This window comes from Sitophilus oryzae, unplaced genomic scaffold (assembly GCF_002938485.1).
Source record: "Sitophilus oryzae breed Bouriz unplaced genomic scaffold, Soryzae_2.0 scaffold_1007_pilon_pilon, whole genome shotgun sequence".
Lineage (NCBI taxonomy): Eukaryota > Metazoa > Arthropoda > Insecta > Coleoptera > Curculionidae > Sitophilus > Sitophilus oryzae.
Window position 1 is genome coordinate 516,094 of NW_022145624.1, and position 23,468 is coordinate 539,561.

At 30.6% G+C, this 23,468-nt stretch overlaps 1 protein-coding gene across 1 annotated transcript in view; it reads left to right on the top strand.

The window, feature by feature from the left end:
* Positions 1-23,468, top strand: part of LOC115890350 (soluble guanylate cyclase 89Da-like) — a 36,789-nt gene that overhangs the window by 3,337 nt on the left and 9,984 nt on the right. Inside the window, 13 exon segments of the mRNA XM_030910580.1 lie at positions 1,196-1,395; positions 6,457-6,650; positions 8,389-8,525; positions 10,064-10,216; positions 11,001-11,093; positions 15,637-15,887; positions 16,371-16,484; positions 20,985-21,153; positions 21,283-21,426; positions 21,647-21,800; positions 22,084-22,193; positions 22,339-22,428; positions 22,766-22,822. Of these exon segments, the coding sequence (XP_030766440.1) occupies positions 1,196-1,395; positions 6,457-6,650; positions 8,389-8,525; positions 10,064-10,216; positions 11,001-11,093; positions 15,637-15,887; positions 16,371-16,484; positions 20,985-21,153; positions 21,283-21,426; positions 21,647-21,800; positions 22,084-22,193; positions 22,339-22,428; positions 22,766-22,822 (1,866 nt within the window).

Consider the following 23,468-nt stretch of genomic DNA (forward strand, 5'->3'; position numbering starts at 1 on the left):
TATTTGAGGGGTAGTTTCATTTTTCAAAAATAAGCTTTTAACGTCAAGCAATTTAAGCAGAATCGCGGTTAAGAAATTACCCAAATTTTTGGAACACCCTGTATGATTTTTTAAAAAAATTCTAAATATGTAAAAAAAATAAATTATGCTTGTCCAAGCGTTTTCCCGAAAGACTAACCGTTTTTTAAATAACAAATATTGTAACATTTGAGGGGCGTTTTCACCCTCTTGGAATTTCAGATTCGAGAAACCCCTCCTTATCGAACCTCTACACCCCACAGTCAATCTGTTTGCCAAAAATCAGCTTTAAATGTCAAGCAGTTTAAGCAAAATCGTGATTACTCAATGGTCATATTTTATGAAACACCCTGTACAAATTTATAAAAAATCTTAAAATATGTAAAACAACAAAATAAAATATACGTGTTTAAGAGTTTTTCCGAAAAACTCACCGGTTTTTAAATAAAAAATATTTTAATATTTGAGGGATAGTTTCACCCCCTTAGAATTCGAGTTTCGAAAAATCCCTTCTTATCCAACCTCTACACCCTAAAGTCAATCTGTTTTCCAAAAAACAGCTTTTTACGTCAAGCGCTTTAAGCAGGATCGTGATTAATCAATGACCAGATTTTTCGAAACACGCTGTATACATTTTTAAAATATCTTAAAATATGTAAAAAAACAAAATAAAATATACGTGATTAAGCATTTTTTCGGAAACTTGACCGTTTTTTAAATAAAAAATATTGTAATACCCCCTTGGAACTGGAATTTCGAAAAATCCCTTCTTATCGAACCTCTACACCCTAGAATCAACATGTATGCCAAAATTGAGCTTCTTACGTTGAGTGGGTTGAGCAGGATCGTGATTAATCAGTATGTCAGTCACTTAAGGATTTTATATATTAGTATAGATAAAAACGATTACCTTAAAATAGTAGGAAATTGAACTCAAGTCCATTTTAATTTTGACCACTCCATATTTCTAACAAAATCACATCACAAAAAGCTTTTTCTCCTTATCTGTCCACCAATTTTCTTCAAAATTTAACAAGTAGCTAAAAATAAAACAGAAAAAAATACCTTAATTAAGAGAATCATTAGTTAAGTTTTAAAAAATAAGAATTTTTGTTAATAATCAAGAGATTTATCATAAAAAAATAGTTTTCAAAGTATTTTTCAAATACTTTTTCAGAGAGAATACGGTGAGGATGTGTGGAAAAGAGCTCTACAAATTGCCGAATGCAAAATTTCAGTTTTCAACACGCACCAGGTATATCCTGACTATATAATGAGCAACATCGCCTCAGCACTGGCCAAAATCACCTCCAAGTCGTATGACAGCTTTATGACGTTCTTTGGCAGATGCTTTGTACGATTTTTCAGCAATTACGGGTAAGTAAACTCTCAGGGGTCGGGTAAAGCGGGTGTGTGGCCGAAGGAAATATACACGACCCTGTCGTGTTAAGCCACGCCCAAAACTCCAAACACACGTGCTTTGATTAAGGTTTACACTGTAGTAGTGGGAACTATCGAATGAATACTATCGAAACATTCGATAGTTGCAATTCATTCGAATAATTCGATAGTTAGTAAAAAACATTCGTTGAAAACTATTCGAATAAAAATTATCGAATAGATGCGTCATCTGCCTTGAAATATTGTATTCTAGTAATTCGGCAGCAAAAACCATTCATTTATAAAATTCATTCATTTATGAAATTCATTCATTCGTCAGGATCGATTATAATAAAATATTAACTGAATTTTAGTTGTCGCCCGGCGACGTAGGTTTCTTTCGAGAAACCCGACAGCGGTCGGTGGCAATGCTATGAAAGAAGCCGGCATCTTTGATTTTTGCGGAGTCAGATATAGATAAGGACACATTATTTTTTTTATTGAGGTGCTAGTATTTACACAGAAAATACATTATGAAGGGCGCTGTTGCCATATTTTGGTATTAGTTGATATTAGCAAAGAATATTATTGTTTGGCTTTAGTTAGTTAGGGATAGTATGTCTATATATTCTGCTTTTTTTTTATTAATATTCTGTTGTTACACTGCAATAATACTTGTTATAAGAAAATTATTATTAATGTTTTTAAGCAAAGGCTGGTTTAATAAATAATAATAACAATAATAATTTGTTATACCTATTAACAACAAAATTTAAAATGATTTAATATAAATATTTTTTTAAGTAGTAGCAAAATATAAACAACAAATTAGATGTCAAAATTATTTATATTAGATCCTATTTAAAAACAATAGTCTCTAATTTTTTTGGCAACGTTGGTTTATTAAATAATAATAATTACAGAACTAATTTGTTATATTAACAACAAATTTTAAAATCATGAAATATAAACATTTATTAATTTTCTAAGCATGCAGTGTAATGGAACGAAAATATAAATAAAAAATTAGAAATCAAAATTATTTATAATAGGTGCTTTATATTACTATTTAAAAATTATATTTACCTTTACTGGCATTTACTTTAAAAAATAAATGAAATATTTCTTCGCAAAAAACTACATGTAGGAGAATTAGCATAAACAAAATACCGTATGATCGAGAAAAAACGGCGTCAGCGATGGCTATGGAATGAAGATCGCTGTCATTTTATATGTAAATTTATATGGGAAATGTCATTGATGTTCATTTCCCAGCCAACTGGACTCCGTTTTTTTTCGATCATACGGTACAAACATCGTTAACTTTTTTTTTAAATTGGCACGTGTAAAACTTTCATTTTAATTTTCTCACCCCATAGTTTGAGTTCGATAACCCCATTTACTTAACCACATTACTTAAATATGATTATTAAGTTCAACTAATTCATATTATTAAAACATCTAAAATACAAATATGTATTTTTAAAATTAATTGTAAGTTCATCTCATCTCTCTTAAAAATTGCTACTTCTCAAAATTTCCCATTAAAAAATAGACCATATACCATATAAAATTAAATAATTGAAAGATCGAATTACGGAAAACCACACAAATTTTCGGAAAAATTTTGACCACCTGCACATCGCCAATCGTCAATGAATAAAATTAAAAAATAACTACTATTTTAGTTTTTAACTATTTTAATAAACGCAAAAATAGCACAGTATTTATACGGCGAAGTTATAAAAATTTGGAAGAACTAATAATGCACTGACGCATACAAAAATCAAACGAATACTAAATTTCATTTATCAAAAGCATTCGATAGTCGTGGCTCAACGATAACCATTTAGTCGCACGACGAGGTTGTCACATATGCTTTAGTATACAAATGAATGAATGATTTTATTCGAATAAAACTATTCGATAGTTGAAATCATTCATTCATTAACCATTCGATAGTCTAATTCATTCGATAGTTCCCATCGCTAGTTTACAGAGCTTCAGCATTTGCCATACTATAGCGAGCAATTTGTTACAAAACCATATAAATTATATATTACTGTAATCAGAAAACTTCAATCTATTTCCGTATTGTAACGGAATTTTAAATTATGTCTTTTTTTTCGAGAAAATTTAGTCCAAACATAAGGAATATTTTGTTGTTTGACCATCAAAATCTTAGAAATAACGAAGTTGTCTAAAAATGTGCTACAATACAGATATAGTATAATCCTTTATCTTTAATTTCCTTCTTCATTTGTGTAAAAATACCTAGCCAGTTTTACATAAAACGTTAAATGCCGAACCCTTATTTTGCTACTTTTTCGGACTAGTGAAAATGACTCTTAACTAAAACACACGAAAATGGGACACCCCTGTACACCTCAAGAATACGGAAATAAAACGAAACCAGACAATGGAGATACTGTATCAAAATCAAACAAACTACTAAATTGTTCAACTGTGCAACGATGCCAATTAGAGCTATTTTAGGATGAATATTCGCTTTTGAGAACGCGTCGTATCGTGTTATACTTTGTCAAACAACACTGGTTGACATTTTACCAGAAAATCTCATTTTCCATATGAAAAGGAAGCTGGAAATTTGCTTCAAAGACTCTCAAAGAGACTTAAGATGAGATTGAAATAGAATAAGTCCTGTAGAAAAGGATATACAGGGTGTTTCAAAACAAATGCGAAAAACTTGAGGGAGTGATTTCTTGTTCAAAATAAAGGGTAGTTTGCTTCATAAACGTTGGGTCAAAAGTCAACCATTAGGGAGATATCGCGGTACAAAGATGGCGGAAAAATAATGTTTTTATTTTTTATCTTGAAAACGAAAAGAGATAGATTAATAAAATTTTATGGAAGCATTACTGTTATGAAAACACACTTTCTGGTAATTTCGTTAACAAGAATGATAGGGGTAGTTTATTTCAACCCCTTCCACTCATTTTAAAAAAGTGAAAAAAATACCAGAAAATGTGTTTTCATAACAGTAATGCTTGCATAAAATTTCATTAGTCTATCTCTTTTTGTCTTCAAGATAAAAAATAAAAACATTATTTTTCCGCCATCTTTGTACCGCGATATCTCCCTAATGGTTGACTTTTGACCCAACGTTTATAAAGCAAACTACCCTTTATTTTGAACAAGGAATCACCCCCTAAAGTTGTTCGCATTTGTTTTGAAACACCCTGTATAACACTAAACAACATAAATAGTCCTTCAAATTACAACTTTTGATATAATTTATTTTGAAAGATCCAAAAATGAACTGTGAAAGATTTTTTTAAATTCATCCCCAAGAAAGTGAATAAATAAATAACATTATTTTTTCGAAATTTTCGAGAAACGATAAGAACTAGAAAAAAAAGTTCAAGTAAAAATTGTGAAGCGTCAAATTTTACATAGAAATAATGCTCTCTATACTTTTTTGCTGAGATCAAAATTCACCGAGATAGGGTGGCTAGAAGCTAGGGGATGATAGCAGAAATTTAAAAAAAATAAGTTGCTGAAAAATTCATATATTTATCATTTTTATTCAAGTTATTTGGAACATTATAAATTTCAATTAAATTTTTTTAAATTCACCCCGAGAAGGAGTGAAAAATACAGGGTGACAATTTGAAAACGAACAGTATTTAATATTACCTCTACCGATGATAGTTTGAAAATTTGGCGAAATACGTCAATTTACATATCAAGGGGGACAATTTTTGACGCATTTGTTGTTACTTTCAACCCTTTGACCCCCAGGGCACCTACCCCTGAAATTTTAAATGGCAACTCCTATTTATTTTACCATTTTTGTGTTCCTTATAAAATTCTCAAAAAAATAATGCAGTTTATGTAGAATTCTATAAGAAACACAAAAATGGTAAAGAAACAAGGGTTGCTATTTAAAATTTTAGGGGTAGGTTCCCTGGGGGTCAAAGGGTTGAAAGTAACAACAAATGCGTCAAAAATTGTCCCCCTTGATCTGTAAATTGACGTATTTCGCCAAATTTTCATACTATCATCGGTAGAGGCAATATTAAATACTGTTCGTTTTCAAATTGGCACCCTGTATAAACAGTGTTTTTTCTCCAAATTTCACAGAAACGGTAAGGATTAAGGTAAGTAACTATAATTTACTGATGATCTAGTCAGAATAAATATATGAATCACTTCAAAAAAAAGTATTTTAGGTTAAAGAAAACCCTCCAAAATGGAAAAAAATGTCTTCCCTTTCTTTTCCAATTTTCCATGTTCTAAATTTAATTTTCCACTGATCAAATAATACTTTCCATCTTTTCTAACATTTTCACGCTTCTTTAACCACAAAAAAACTTATTTTTATCACGAAGAAGAGAAAATTCAATAAAACTGTTATTTTTTCTAATCGTTTCAAGAAAGGAAAAACAAGGATTTATAATTCTTTTTGTCTTGAGTTTAATTCTAATTAAAAACAGGCAATCAAAGAGGGTTTATAAATATCCCTAAAAGAAGGAAAAATAAAAAATTGTGACATAAATAGGAGAGGAGTTCACAAAAAATAAACCAAGGAAATGAAAAGACAGTTGCGTGTGGATTAACATGATCTATTCTTCTGATAAAAGTTATTAATGTATACTTTTGTGTAACAAGGAACTAAATATAACTAAGAGGAAGTACTATATTAACACAAAAAAAATGTAATTATCAGAAAAAAAAACTTAAAGTTTTAAAAATTGTATATCACTATAATACTATATAATAAGATTGAACGAAAAATAAATTTGTGCATTAAGGAGGGTGGTAACCCTTTCGAATGTTTTTTTTTCGACGTTGGATTTTCTCACTCAATAAAAAAGAGATCTCAATAAAATTTTATAAAACCTTTCTAAGGACATATTCAGAATATTTTTTGTGGAGGTATTTTTTGACAGGAAAGCAATTTAAATTTAAACAGAATTTCTTTAAATATTCTCGTAGATTTATCGATCTGTATCCTGGCATTTAAGTACTTTATATTTGTATATGCAGATTTTACTGTTTTGTATTCATGGAAACATATTTTTTCTTGATTTTTAGCTATGATGCCACTATAAAAGCTACAGGAAGGAATTTTACGGATTTTCTGGAAAGCGTAGACAACATACATTCCCAATTCAGACTGTCCTATCCTAAGATGAAGAGTCCCTCAATATACCTTACCAAAGTTGACCAAAATGGATGTGTCCTCGTATACAGGAGCAAACGATGTGGCTTTACACATTACCTTATGGGTAATAACTTAAATAATCTATTATACAGGGTCTTTCCATACTGTACAGGGTGGGTCAAATTCGACGCTTTTAAATGGAAACACCTTTTTCTATAGGAGATAGACGAAAACTAATATCGGTGTCTGGAGCTCAATTTATGTCAAAAACATGATAGTGAAAACCGCATATCGATATCTGTTACCGTTTCGGAGTTACGGGGTGTTTTTCAAAAATATGCACTTTTAACAAATCGCTGTAACTTTTTTTGTTATGGAAAATTTTGTATTTTTATGAAAACATTTCCAAAGCACCTTTTACGTAGAATTTAATGGTTTAAGTGTAATTTTTTTAAAATTAATAATTTAAGAATTATCAACAGAAAATTTGATTTTTTATATGGGACACCCTGTATATTTTTAATTTATTGAAAATAATTTAAAATTACCTTTCCAAAAATATAACACACTTGATATTTTGCTCGATTCCTCTTCGAGATATAGAGTATATAAAAATTCGCCCGCTTTAAATGAGTATAGGCTTTGAACGGCACCGGCTGTAATGCAAAAAAATCTAGCTGTGAGCATCAATTAAAACGAAAATAATATTTGCTATGAGAGATGCAGAATTTTATAACTATTTAAAATATATTTAATCAACATCAACACATTTAAACTATATCTAATAACAAGAAAAATAAATAGCAAACCAAAACATGAGATTTTGCTATAGGTGTTCGACATATCGACCGTCTTCAATTACGGACAGACGGGGCAGTTTTTGAACATTTCTCGCGGAATTCATTAACTCAGTGGGGGGTGAAAGATACCCTCTCATAACTGCTAAGTATTTCTAATTCTTGTCTAGATTATACGAATAATAAGGAACCTTTATTTTTCCGCAAATATATCGCTGGATTAGATCCATGAGCACTAAGTCAGGCGATCTCGACGGCCAACGGCTGGAATCTTGGTTGGCTATTCAATTATTCTTGAAATTGGATGCAAAAATTTGCTGATAACTTCAGCGTTCAGAGGCGGTGCGTCGTCTTGCTGGAAAAATATGTTTTCGAGTTCCATTAAGGGCATATCATCAATAAAGGGTCCAAAGCCTTCTAGTTAAAAGTGGCGAACTTTTAAAAATTCTGTTTTTCGAAGGGGATTATAAGAAAATATCAAGTGTGCTACATTTTTGGAAAGGTAATTTTAAATTCTTTTCAGTTAATTAAAAATATAGAGGGTGTCCCAAATAAAAAATCAAATTTTCTGTTGATAACTCTTAAATTATTAATTTTAAAAAAATTATACTTAAACCATCAAATTCTAGGTAAAAAGGTGCTTTGGAAATGTTTTTATAGAAATACAAAATTTTCGATAGCAAAAAAGTTACAGCGATTTGTCAAAAATGCACATTTTTGAAAAACACCCCGTAACTCCGAAACGGTAACAGATATTGATGTGCGCTTTTCACCATCATGTTTTTGATAAAAATTGAGCTCCAGACACCGATATTAGTTTTCGTCTATCTCCTATAGAAAAGGGTGTTTTCAATTAAAAACGTCGAATTTGACCCACCCTGTACACTTATTTAAACGACACCCTGTATATTTATTTTATTTCTCGAGTGACTAGGTAAATATGTCCGTTTCATAAAATCTTTTATTTGAAATGTGTGGAACATGTCGAATTTTACTACATATGTCTTTTCCCAAGGGCCAAAACTTTTCTAATAACTCTATGTGTGCTCTAACGGTCCTCTCTAGGTCAGTTGGAGCAAATCGCCAGAGAAATCTACGACCTTCGCCTCAAGACCGACATTTTGACCTCTGAAAAAAGCCAGATCGACGGGAAGACCATTGTAATTGTAACTTTGAGGCTGAATTTCGACAACACCCAGTATGTGAGTATTTTTATTCGTCTCCCTTAATCCATCTTTATTATAAAATGTTTTTTCTTTTTATTTATTAATAAAATAAGTAAAAAAAGTTCGTATAAATGTATGTCCTAAAATGCTTAGTTTCAGAGATACAGGGTGAAGAAATTTCATTTTTATTTCGATTTTTTCTAAATAATTTCTGAAGTAACGTCAATATTTGGATGAAAATTGTTGTCTTTGTGTTTTAACTGTTTTAAAAACTTTTTGTCTGTATCTGTATAAAACTACTGAGTAAAAAAATATTCATTTCCGTTTTATGTAAAAAATGTCTCTTGGTAAAAATCGCTACGAGCAACCGTTCTCAAGATATTTAGAATGGAAATAGTCAATACATGTCATTGACAAAAAATAAACACGTTGAGTAGATATAGTTATTTGACTGAAATAACAAATTTGGAAAATTTTTATTTTTTTATATAAATCATAAGGTTTTCTGAGAAAAAATGACGATAAAACAGTTTTTTTTAACTTTTGGCACAAAAACATTTTAAATTTACGATTTCAGTCTAATAACTATTATTATTATATACTACTCCTAACTAATGACTATGCTATGAACTTATATGATTACTATAATATGATAATTTCGATTCCAAACATCTCGGAGAGACCTTTTTTAGGTAAAAACCTACCGTAAATGTTGGAAATACAGGTCGGACCACCCTGTATAGTAGCACAGCGAAAGTCGCATCTTTGTATCTCTACTCATAAAGGAGAAACCGCATAAAACACACGAAAATAGGACACCCTGTACAAAAAAATTATAACAAAAATAAAACACAGCTTGGATAAGTTAGTATTTTGGATAATCCTGCTAAATCTAATGAAATTTGACTTAAAAGACGTTCATTTTCTCTGTGGATCCACGTGTTTGTTCCAGGGTAAGATACAAAAAAAACTAATCAATCATTTTTAATCTTCACAGCCAAGAGGACAAAAGTTGACACAGTGAGGGTCAACTTCAAGGGCAAAATTAAAGAGACTCTGACAATCTATATGAAAAATATTTTTTTTTAAAGATTTTTCTTCCCCAGAAAAAGAAATTACATTATTTGATTATTTTATTTTGAAATATACATAAAAAAAATAGCAGTAATTCACAGTGCATTTGACATAAACTCCACATTCTAAAAATACCGTATGAATATGATCGAAAAAAAAACAGCGTCAAAGACGACTGGAGAATCGACAATAGATCATAATTTTGGTGAGGTCAATGTAGACGTCATTAAGTAAATATTGACAGAGAATTTGTCAAAAATTAACACTAATCAATAAAATTACAAAAATATTGAGTAAAAAATCCTTTTTAGTCAATATAAAAATAAATTTCAACCTTCTTAAGGCCAATTGGCAATAAGCGCAATTAAAAAGTAAAGAATTATACGGGCTAAGTAAAAGACATAGACCTTGACCTCGCCAAAAGTATTATCGATTCTCATTCCTCAGCCATCTTTGACGCTGTTTTTTTTTCAAAACATAAACCCACTTTCTTTTTTCAGATAATAGCAAAACGAATGAAAGAAGAAGCTCATTTAAAAACAATCAGCAAACTACCGTCATTCAATTGCGACCTACTGCTTCAACTATTCCCATTCGGAATCATTTTTAATCCAAGCATGTCAATAATGGGTTGTGGAGAAAAACTGACTCAGGTTAGTATCAATTTTGGCAATTTTTCACTACATAATTCCACAAAAATACCCTGGAGTGAAGCCACATCACGATATATGTTGAATACAAATACACACTTGCTTAAAATCGTATTTCGAGTCTAATTTTTCTTGCCCTGGTGTGACGTCATTTCAGAGTTTATGTTGGTTACAAAATATGGGAAGGAAAGCACGTATCTACGTAGTATATATGCTCTAATAGACCCGAATTGAATTTTTTGGGTATAAAGCGTATTTTTTAACACAATTCCACGAAAAATGCCAGAAACCCTATAATTTTTGCCCTGAGGTGAGGTCACATCACGATTTATTTTGAATGCAATTACATAAACTTGCGTAAAATACTATTTTAAGTCTAGATTTTCTTGCCTTGATGTGACGTCATTTCAGAGTTTATGTTCGTTACAAAATATGGACAGGAAAACACGTATCTACGTAGTATATATGCTCTAATATACCCGAATTGAATTTTTTGGGTATAAAGCGTATTTTTTAACATAATTCCACGAAAAATGCCAGAAACCCTATAATTTTGGCCCTGACGTGAGGTCACATCACGATTTATTTTGAATACAATTAAATAGACTTGCTAAAAATCCTATTTTGGGTCGAGTTTTTCTTGCCCTGATGTGACGTCATTTCAGAGTTTATGTTGGTTACAAAATATGGGCAGGAAAAATAGGTATCTATGTAGTATATGTGCTCTAATATATCTAAATTGATATTTTTTTTTTGTTTTTTTTTATATAGAAATTACTTTTTTTAGGTGGCAGGTGGTGCGGGAAAGCTTTTGGGAAAATCGGTTACAGATTATTTTCATCTTCGGAGGCCCAAAGGGATCAATTTTACATGGAAAAACGTAAGCGATGTGCATGAAAAATAGTGATAATTAATTATATGGTGAAATAATTAAAATAAGAGACTCACTAATATATGAATAAAGTAGTATTTTTTATAATCTTTGAGAGAAAAAAACTATTAGAAATACGTATATGTTACATTGAATAAAAATTCAAGGGTTTTGTAAAATCTAAGTAGTCAAAATATATAAATTTATTTTGAACACTCTGTAGCATCTAACTCAAATATCTTTCCATATACCTTTTTCTTCACCTCAAAATTGAGTTCTCCAACTTCAGAAACAATAGCGGCACTGACAATTTTTTACAGCACCGAAACTTAACATTTTTTTAAATAAATTGAAATATTACAAAAACTACGAATCTTAGGTATATAACATTATACAGGGTGGAAAAAACCGAAATAAAAATGAAACTTCTACACCCTGTATCACAGCAATTAAGCAGTTTAGGACATACATTTATACGAACTTTTTTACTTATTTTGACCTGTTTTCCGGAATACAGTCCGTATGTATGCTTTCCGGAATACAGTCCGAACCACCCTGTATATGAAAAATTTATAGAATTTTAAGAATCTCTAAGAAAAATCATATACTATGGTAGCAACACTTTTTTAAAGCACCCTGTATACTCAAAAATAGTTTTAAATCGTGCCTTTTAACATTCTCTAAAACTTTTCTATCCTACATTTTTTTCTAATTCTTTAAACAAACAAAATAATGAACTTTGTTCTATAGTTGACTCGCCCTGTACTCATGAATGATATAATTTCATACAGACTTTTCGAGAACACGCACCCTATATTTTTCCGAGGCTTTTAGTACTTTTCCTATGACAATACTATATTTAGAATCGCCAGAAATAAGACCAGATCCGCTAGAAATGCTATTTTACCCTCTACCATTGTGAGAAATGACGAAAATTAACGCCATTCTCTTTTACAACCCTCTTCGTCATCTTGGCTTCATCCCCTTTATCGAGCAAATGATAATCTGGAGTAACACAGAAAGATCGACGTTTGTCAAATTAGATGATCAGGGAACAGAGAATGATGAAGATAATCTACGGAGAAATAAGTTCGAAAATTTGTCTCTATAATTATGTAATTATTCATTTTAAGGGGATGATTATTCATGTAAAAGGAGATGATGAAATAAACGTACAATTTCGAGATTTACTGTGAAAGAAGGGCAACGACCCGGCTACGTCGAAACAGCGGTTCACGATAGATCACCGAAGTTAAGCGACGTTATACGATGCGAGAGAATGAACGGGTGGTCGTTCTGTTGTTCCATGGCAAGAGTGTAAAATCTATTTTATTACGCATTACCTATTCACACCAATTTGAACTTTGATTTACTGTGAAAGATCAAGATTAAAACCAGAGAATAGGTACATTAAAGAAATGCTAACTTCATGTTAAAAAATGGAAACAGACGCCACCTGGTGTCGCCTGGCAGTACTAGCTAAATTGAGGGGAATTGGAGGGGCGGGGCTTAAAAGAGGGGAAATTTTTAAAAAAATATTTTTATAAGTATCACTGACACTGTTTAAAGTTAATAAACATATTTTTTATTACTTTAATATCATTTAATGTATTAAAAAATATGTCTATTAACTTTACACAGCAAATCAATGATATTATTAAAGACTTATTATTTTCAGAGAAAATTCATAGTAAATAAATTACACATTAGTAAACAATATCATTTATTTTTTAGAGCTGCGATTTTTATTACAATAATATTGAAATATATATATTTTTTTAACAATGAAAAAGAATATCCCGAACCTGAAAAAGAAAGATGATCAATTAATGACTTAAATTAGTTCAAAATACATTTTGCAAATAACTAGTGAATTGGAAAGATAAACATACTATTAAAAGACATTTTAGTAGTAGTATGTCATCATCTATTTACTGATAATACATTACATAAGTATATAATAGGTAAATAACATGCGTAAGGCACTATAATACAACTACCTGTATCATGATAACACACTAATATGACAAAAAATATATGCTAATTTAAATTCCTTTAATGATCTAATGAAACACTATCTAGCCTCAATGCATGCCATTCCAAAGGCAAAAAAAACTGTTATACCAAATAAATATAAGCTGAATAAAACATAAACCAAGCCAACGTGCATAAACAACCAAAAAATGCATCAAAAATACTTTTATCAGATCATACCCTTGGATATATTATGTATTTTATATATCGCACATCCCGTTCAAAAGTTTACTTAACTCAAAATAGAGAATATAGAGAACATTGTCAGGAGAAGTAAAAGAAAATTTAAGTTAAGGCAATATGCTCCTTTTTGCATATTAACGGCCAAATAATATAACGTTGATTTAATAAAATTTTACTGGCATCCTTCTGAGGTATAAATCAGATTAAAAGGACATTGTTTTTTTAATAATTGTTTGTTTTGTAAACATTTTTTGAAGACAATACAGTTTTGAACGGGCTGTGCGATATAAACAAGGATCTTACTATTATTTGAGTTTAGAAAGTATTTAAATAATATAAAACATAATCAAAATCATTTTTCATCATAAATTATAGAGGTACTTACGTGTTTTGATATTATTATCAGGAAATAATACGTTTAGTTAAACAGGTACGCTGCCAGGCAAGTTCTATCGGCGGGTCTTTGCAAGAGTTGAAATCTAAAAATACAAAAATCCGTTTACATCTGAGTTGTATTTACGAATAAAGTATTTGTGTGTAATTTCTGACTTACCAGTTAACTGAATAATCGCATTAAATACATCCAAATGGTAATTTAATATTGTAAAAAAGCAAAATTGTTTTAAATCACTTGCCAGGACAGCCCGGCCAGCTTCTTTGTTGACAAAATGGCCGCGGTATCATGATTTAAGCAATGTGAGTGACAAAGAAAGCCAATGCCTGGCAGATGTTGCTTTCTTTGTCGTTGGTCCTGGCACGTTTAAATTTGACTGTTGCCTGTTTTCCCATACAAGTGACACTCCCGTTAATAAAACAGAAGACTATACATGCATTCCGGAAACTTCGGCAGCATATTCTGCTGACAAAAATAAGTAAAAAAGTTCGTATAAATGAAAAAAAATCGAAATAAAACTGAAACTTCTACACCCTGTATCTCCGAAACTAAGCATTGTAGGACATACATTTACACGAACTTTTTTACGTATTTTTATCTGCAGAATATGCTGACGAAGTGTCCGGAATACAGTTCGGACCACCCTGTATATTATAGGATTTTCTATTTAACTTTAATAAAACTCACCGAACTTTGAACTATTAAAATTAACTGTCATAATTTCTAAATACACCTCACGTATCTACTCACACAAATTGTTAATTTTAGTTCAGCTCAACTCAAGTTAGCTTAATCTATGAAAATATGGCTAGAGCTTTGGAAACTCGGATTTAAACTTTACCGGATTAAAATATAGAGTAAAACAGAGCATGGCAAATGAGCAAGTTTAATTTAAAAGGGTTTTTATTACTTTAAAATTACCTACTTAATTAGATTTTCATAATTTTGTCAAATATGATACGCATATTCTATACGAAAAAGAAGAGGTTATAACATAAAATAAGTTAAATATTCCTGGAAATATATACAGTACTAATTAAAGCTTGATTCATATGTCAGTCACGTTTTAGATATGTGTCTCAGGTTGTTATAGTATTTAATAATTTTAAATATACAGTATGTCCCCGGATTGTCTTTACAAGAGGAAAAACTTTTTTTATTATTGACGTTTTGAGAAAAATGCATTCTTAATAAAAATTTTTGCTTGTCTTAAAATGGTTACTACCCATTTATACTTCTCTAAATTTCCATACCGTTTTGGAGAAAATTAAAAAAAATTCGTTTCTATAGTAACATAATTTCGTTCTCATTTTTCGGTAGATAGTTATTGATAGAATTTTAATTAACGTCTTATTTTTTGCTGTTTTAAAATGTTAAAGAAGCACAAAATTTATTTAGTTCAATATTAGAGAAAGGGTGATAATAGTTATCCGAAAATGTGATACTTTAAGAACAGCAAAAAATATGACGTTAATTAAAATTAATAATAACCATCTATAAAAGAACGAAATCGAAATTATATTACCATAGAAACGCCTTTTGATTTTTAGGACTAGTTTTTTTTAATTTTATGTAAAACGGTATGGATATTTGGAAAAGTATAAACGGGATTAACCATTTTAGAACAAGCAATTTTTTTTATCAAGAATCCCTTTTTCTTAAAATGTCAACAATAAAAAAGTTTTTCCTCTTGTAAAGACAATTCAGGGACATACTGTACATATACTTCTCCCTTATGCAACACAACAAACATGCAAAAAGAGATTGTCGTGTCACAACGTCGGCCCCACGTTGGGCGCCAAATTCTCGTCTTTATTTTTGATGATTTTTTAAAAAAACTTGACTGAACAATACTGAGACAGTACAGCAACGTGACCGACATAGGTAAACAAACCTTAGGCAACCAATAAAAAAATTTAACACTTTTTTATCTCCTTCCAGTGTTTCTATCTGAAATCCGTTATGTTCGAAATCGAGGTTTTGAGGGCAGACATCATACAAGACCAGGAAGAGAAAAAAAGTTTACTGGAAATGATCAACCCGAACGACTCCATCGAAATCAACGGAAGAAGCATATCTCCTTTCGCTCTAAGGAGAGATAGCCAACCAGCGGGCCTTAAAAATATCCTCCTCAAGGGACAGATGTATTATTTGAGTGACATCATTGCGATTATGTATCTCTGTTGTCCTGTGTAAGTACTACTTTACTCAAATTATGACCCCTATTTCTTATTTCTTTGAGAAAAAAATAGTGTATTGTGCAATAAGTACCATAAAATAAAAAAAACGGCATTATATAGCCCTTGAACTACCAATAAAGGTTTAAAATTAATATTTAAATGAATAAAAAGACGTTCCTTTGCTATTTTTTATCGCCTGTTATTACTATCCTTAAAACAACCCCAAAATTAAACAATAACCCATTCAAAACTTGGAAATTTTCAAGATAAACATTATTATATTAAAATTATTAAACATCTGTATAATAATTTCAATAGACTTATCTGTGTGTTACATTTTACTGAGACTTAAATAAAATGCTTTCTGAGATACATAGAGGCAGACGCAAAATTCAGGAAACGGTATATTAAAAAAGAAACAACATTTTGCGACCCTATGTCGCTCCTGACACATTTTCAATCTGGGAAACTCATATATTTTCCTGTTTTTTCCAGAGTGAACGACATGGGAGAATTGCCAGACCAGGGACTGTACCTAAACGACCTAAATCCACACGGCTTGGGAAAGGAAATGGTTTTGTTGAAAGCCGGATGGCAGAATGATTCAAAGTAAGTGAAAATAATTAAAAAAAAATCTATTTTGAAATATTATAAATATCGTGGCTACATGTACCAAAAAATATAAAGATTGATTCAACAATACAAATGTATAAATGGTGTCATACATCTCGAAAACTAGAGAGATAAAAGAGATACAAATATAATGATAGAATTCTCTAATTTAGAGAAAAGCCATGTTTTGAAATCCAAAAAAAAAAATCCGAACCCGAATTTTTGAAAAATAATATGTTTTTTATAAGTTATAATTTCCTTGAATACAAACTTTCTACTAATATACAAAATCCTTAAGTAACTGATATACTGATAAATCACGATCCTGCTCAAACCACTCAACGTAAGAAGCTCAATTTTGGCATACAGCTTGATTCTAGGGTGTAGAGGTTCGATAAGAAGGGATTTTTCGAAATTCCAGTTCCAATAAGAGGGTGAAACCACCCATTAAATATTACAATATTTTTTATTTAAAAAACGGTCAAGTTTCCGAAAAAATGCTTAAACGTATATTTCATTTTGTTTTTTACATATTTTAAGATTTTTTAAAAATGTATACAGGGTGTTTGGAAAAATCTGGTCATTGGTTAATCACGATCCTGCTTAAAGCGCTTGACGTAAAAAGCTGATTTTTGGAAATCAGATTGACTTTAGGGTGTAGAGGTTCGATAAGAAGGGAATTTTCGAAACCCGAATTCTAAGGGGGTGAAACTATCCCTCAAATATTAAAATATTTATTATTTAAAAATCGCTGAGTTTTTCGGAAAAACTCTTAAACACGTATATTTTATTTTGTTGTTTTACATATTTTAAGATTTTTTATAAATTTATACAGGGTGTTTCATAAAATATGACCATTGAGTAATCACGATTCTGCTTAAACTGCTTGACGTTTAAAGCTGATTTTTGACAAACGGATTGACTGTGAGGGTAGAGGTTCGATAAGGAGGGGTTTCTCGAATCTCAAATTCCAAGAGGGTGAAAACGCCCCTCAAATATTACAATATTTGTTATTTAAAAAACGGTTAGTCTTTCGGGAAAACGCTTGGACGAGCATAATTTATTTGTTTTTTTTACAAATATTGAATTTTTTTAAAAAATCATACAGGGTGTTCCAACAAGTTGGGTAATTGATTAACCACGATTCTGCTTAAACTGCTTGACGTAAAAAGCTTATTTTTGGCAAACGGATTTTTCGAAAGTCAAATTCCAACGAGATGAAACTACCCCTCAAATATTACTAAGTTATATAATAATATCGCCATATTGTTTTTTCTCGTGCTGACATAGATGACAGATCTGACAGTTTGTATGTTAATGGAAATTATTGCTTTGCTTTATCATCACCATTACAAATGATTAATTCGACGTGAACGAAGTCGCTGGTACACGCTAGTAAATGTATAAATGGTGTCATATATCTCGAGAGATAAAAGAGATACAAAAATGATTAAATTAGAGAAAAGCCATGTTTTGAAATCCAAAAAAAAAATCCGACCACTTCCGAAGATATCCGGGAAAACCCGAATTTTTGAAAAATAATATGTTACAATTTCGTTGAATATAAACTTTCTTTAGTATATTTTCTTATAAAATCAAATTCAAAACTTGAAATCGCCTCACAACTCCATTAGCGAAGTTTTCAAGTAATTTCGAAGAAAATATATAAAAAACAGATCACGCTTACTCAAAACTTTTTAATAAATTAATGAAATTCTTTCAGCATGCCTTAGAGGCCTAAACAAAAAGAAAAAACACGAAAATATGTTACAGAAAATGAAGGGACATTAATTAAATAAATACTACACAGAGAAAAAAATCTAAAAAATTGAAAATAAATGGTTTACTTGGCTAATATTAGTTAGCAATAAATAATATTATTATTGATTCTGTAATAATAAATATTATTGTAGTGGTATACCGGGTGTTTCTTAAAAGTGGCTTAACCCTATAACTTTTTTATTTTTTTTTTAGATAAAAAACGAGTTTTGGTATGTTAGTATACGACATAAATTGAAATTGATTGACATATTCAATTGTTTTCGGTCACTTTCTGTTTCACCGGAAATGACTACAACTTTTGATTTTTAAATGGCGCCCTCGTCCAAAAATTTTAAATATTTTTTTTCTCAAAAACGGTTAATGTTAGATAATGTTAGTTTTATATCAATAATCATAAATTTTTACAGAGAATTTAGGTATGTAATAAAAAATGGGGGTACCCATTTAAAATAAGAAAATTGTTGGCAACTTCCGGTATTTCCGGAAGTGCCGCCATATTGAAAATATTTTTAATCGATAGATCTCGCTGTAAAACAATGATATGCAAAAAATCTCCGATCTAGATATTGTAGTTTTCAAGAAACTTCTAATGCACGCTCAGCCTGGGACACCCTGTATATCCTTAAATTGCTCCATTGGGGAATAATCCAATAATTCAACGATTAGTCGGTCTAGTGGTAAATTACTGATTTAGAGCTAGCAAGCTATGAAATTACATTTAATCGATACTAGAGTTTAGGCCCTAAACCGAAAATTCAATTACTGAAAATTTGAACAAATATAATGACTGTAGACGAATGAGTGACCAACAAAATTAATCTAACAAAAATAAAAACGTTTTTCTGATATGCATTTAACAAAATTTAAACCCTTATAGCATTGACAACAACTGTATGATCGAAAAAAAACGGCGTCAGCGATGGCTATGAAATGAAGGTCGCTGTCATTTCATAGCGTGTAATTCGCGTCGAATTAATCATCTGTAATGGTGATGATAAAGCAAAGCAAGAATTTCCATTAACATACAAACCGGATAAAATTTTCTCACATTTATGTCAGCATGAGAAAAAACAATATGGCGATACTATTACATAACTTGGTAATATTTGAGGGGTAGTTTCATTTCGTTGGATTTTGACTTTCGAAAAATTCGTTTGCCAGTTTTTTACGTCAAGCAGTTTAAGCAGAATCGTGGTTAATCAATTACCCAACATCCTGTATGAATTTTTAAAAAATTTCAAAATATGTAAAAAAACAAAATAAATTAAGCGTGCCCAAGCGTTTTCTCGAAAGACTAACCGTTTTTTAAATAACAAATATTGTAATATTTGAGGGGCGTTTTCACCCTCTTGGAACTTGAAATTCGGGAAACCCCTCCTTATCGAACCTCTACACCCTAAAGTCAATCCGTTTTGCAAAAATCAGCTTTTTACGTCAAGCGCTTTGAGCAGGATCGTGATTAATCAATGACCAGATTTTTCGAAACACCCTGTATACATTTTTAAAAAATCCTAAAATATGTAAAAAAACAAAATAAAATATACGTGTTTAAGCGTTTTTTCGGAAACTTGACCGTTTTTTAAATAAAAAATATTGTAATATTTGAGGGGTGGTTTCACCCCCTTGGAACTGGAATTTCGAAAAATCCCTTCTTATCGAACCTCTACACGAGTGGTTTGAGCAGGATCGTGATTAATCAGTGAGTCAGTCACTTAAGGATTTTAAATATTGGTATAGATTTATATGGGAAATGTCATCGATCGTCATTTCCCAGCCAAATGGACGCCGTTTTTTCGATCATACGGTACTACTGTCTTGCAGTGACACAACTTACTAAGTTCACTTAATAATTCCGAAACATTTGAAGATAGCTATAGGTTATTGTAATTGGTCAATGTTACATGACACATCCTGTATAAAAGGTTTTTGTTGATAAAAATGTAAATTATTTATTATCACCTTTATTATGTTTGGCTGATACACCCTGTAAAAGTAATTTACTTAAAGCAAACTTCCTTAAAACCACTATTTCCTTCAAGAGATACCTACCTTTTACAATAATTAAATCAAAGAAAATAAGAAAAAAGTAGATTTAAAATTAGTTTACTCAAACTGGAACTTTTAAAATACATTTCAGTATCATAAGAAGAAAACAATTAAAAAAAAACTCTAAAAGAAAATCAAACCTATAGTGTAGAGAGTAAAGTAAATTTCAATTTTCTCGAAAGCAGGCTAATAATTTAGTTAAGAGTTTCCCATTTTCCTTCTCCGTTTTCCACAATGGAAAACAATGAAAATTAGGCTAAAGAAGGTTGAACTGCCTTCCGTTTCAATTCAGGTGAAAATATACGTATTGATGTTGAAGATAGGACCCAAAAAGAAAATTAAAGGAAGAAAATCAATATTCAAATTAAAAAATCAGTATTTTGCAACTAGAATTTAAATTTAATAAACTTCTTAAAGGAAAAAATTAAACAGTATCAAGTTTTAACAGTAGGTAGCACTTACAGTAACTTTTACCATCAAAGTTTCGTTCGAATCACTATAAAGACACGTGGAAAGAATCTATAATAAATCGAAAAAAAACATTAACATCTGAGCAAAATCTTGACTTGAAAATTTTAAAATTAACGGCAATATCAGTCCAAGAACATATTACATTTCATAAATCATCATTTTCTAACAGATTCAAACAAGAAAAAATATATTTTTTAGGTTGGAACTTATGTTCGACAAAGTTGAACATAGAGCCAGTGAATTGGAGAACAATCTCAGCCTACTTGAAATATGGAAACAAAGAGGGGACGATTTGCTCTATTCCATGATACCTAAAGCAGTAGCTGACCGTCTTAGAGCAGGGGACAGTCCACTCAGCACTTGTCAGGTCAGTATTAAGTTAATATCGATTTTAATTATTTAAAATAAAAATATATATATATATATATATATCTTATATCTTCTTTTCTCAAACTGGAAAAATAACTAAAAAGTCTCTTTGTTTTCGTATGCATAGTCATTTGAAAATGTCACTGTGATGTTCTGTGAATTGGTGGGATTCAATTCGTCAACGGTAGAAGATGCTATGGAGCTGGTTAGTACCATGAATGCTGTCTATTCATGTTTTGATTCACTCATGGACACATTCAACGTATATAAGGTGAGTACTTATGATATTCGAATATTACAATCCATACAATCAATAGATTCACACATAAATTACTAAGGCTCGTCTACACCTAACGTTTTACCTGTGAGTTAAAACGGAAAAAAAGTTGTAAAAATTACTTATTAATGCGTCTACACGCAAGGTTCGGTTTTGTTTGTTGGTTGTAATAGATCTTTTAAATAAAAAAGTTAATATTACTAAAATGTTACAGGTCGAAACAGTGGGTCAAATATACATGGCAGTGTGTGGAGCACCTGAACCGACAACACAGCATGCTGAAAATGTCTGTGACGTGTCACTGTGTATGATACGTCACGTAAAACAACTTCAAATACCTTCCGGGACTAAAGTAGATGTCAGGATAGGTAAGTGTAATATTCAGTCCTACGATATTATTCATTTTGACTCTCTTTAGAGAAACAAGAAGTACAGTATAATCGAAAAAAAATCGGCGTTCAGTTGGCTTGGAAATGACGACCGATGACATTCTCTATATAATTTTACATACATATTAAATGACAGCAATCTTCATTTCATAGCCATCGCTGACGCCGTTTTTTTTTCGATAATATTGTATTAAAAATAAACGATAGTCTATAACTAAAACAGTACGAGTTAAAAATACTTTAATGTTAAATTTTGCTTTAGGTGTCCATTCTGGACTTGTAGTAGCTGGCGTGGTGGGTATCAAAGTACCCAGGTACTGCTTCTTTGGAGACACAGTTAATACGGCATCCAGGATGCAGTCAACAAGTGCAGTAAGTAAAAAATTACAGAGTCTAATTTATACATATTTATATAATCCTATTTTTAAAAAATAATTATTTAAAAAAATCTCATATGTTGTCAACTTTATTTGTGGCACTGTAAATAAAATCTACATAAATAAATGAATATTTTTAGGATGGTATGGTTCATATATCACAGTCAACAAAAGAGTTTCTCCCAAAGGATAAATATATCATCAGAACCAGAGGTTTAGTCAAACTGAAGGTAAGTAATGTAACAATTCCCTTGTGGAAAATTCATATCGAAAATTCAGACGCTTAAAAGACTGAAATTTGATAGAAACACTTTATAAAAATATACAATCAGTGATATAGGGTGGATGTTGGATCTTATATGGAAAACCGGTGATAGGATTTTAGAAAAATTATGAGAAAAAAATATAGTTTCGAAAAATGTAATAACATACCGGGTGTTCTATTTAAAACAACAAAAACGTTACTGCTTTTACAGGTGCCTTTATGTAAAAATCACCGGTTCTCCATAAACTCTACCATCACCCTGTATTTAAACAAACTAAAACTATTCTTTCTTTTATATACAGGGTAAAGGAAGTTTGGAAACCTACTGGATATTCGAAGACGACCTAACTGATGCCATAGATTAATTCAATGTTATCATCAAAAAATTTTGTGTCCTTTTTTTTCCTCCTAGTGATTATAAAGATACCAAATAAAACAAGTCATAAATCATGTATCACGTAATATTTTAGGTATAAAAATATATAATTAAGTACTTTGATATACAGGGTGTTAAATAAGGAAAATAGGTACTTATACCGGGTGCGTCTCAAAAGTGGCTCACCCCCTATAACTTTTTTATTTTTTCAGATAAAACAACGAGATTTGCTATGTTAGTATATGACATAAATTAGGATTGATTGACGTATTCAATTGTTTTTGGTCGCTTCCTGTTTCACCGGAAATGACTACAGCTTTTGATTTTTCAATGGCACCCTCGATTTATTTTTACTTTATTCGATTGAAAATGACACTCTGAATAGAATGACATATGTCAAGACATTTTCGCTTAAAAAAAATATCGTATTTTCATATTGGCTGTGTTAAAAAACACTAATTTTTAATCAAGAAGGCTTGGAAAAATAGATTTGATCATCTAATGTTTTTCGTGTCTTATTGGTTAAAAAAAAGCCCAAATCTTATTTTTAATCATATCTCATTTTTTTCAAATGGAACGAGGGTGGCTCATCAACATATTTGGAAAAAGCATTTTTTTACGAATAATTT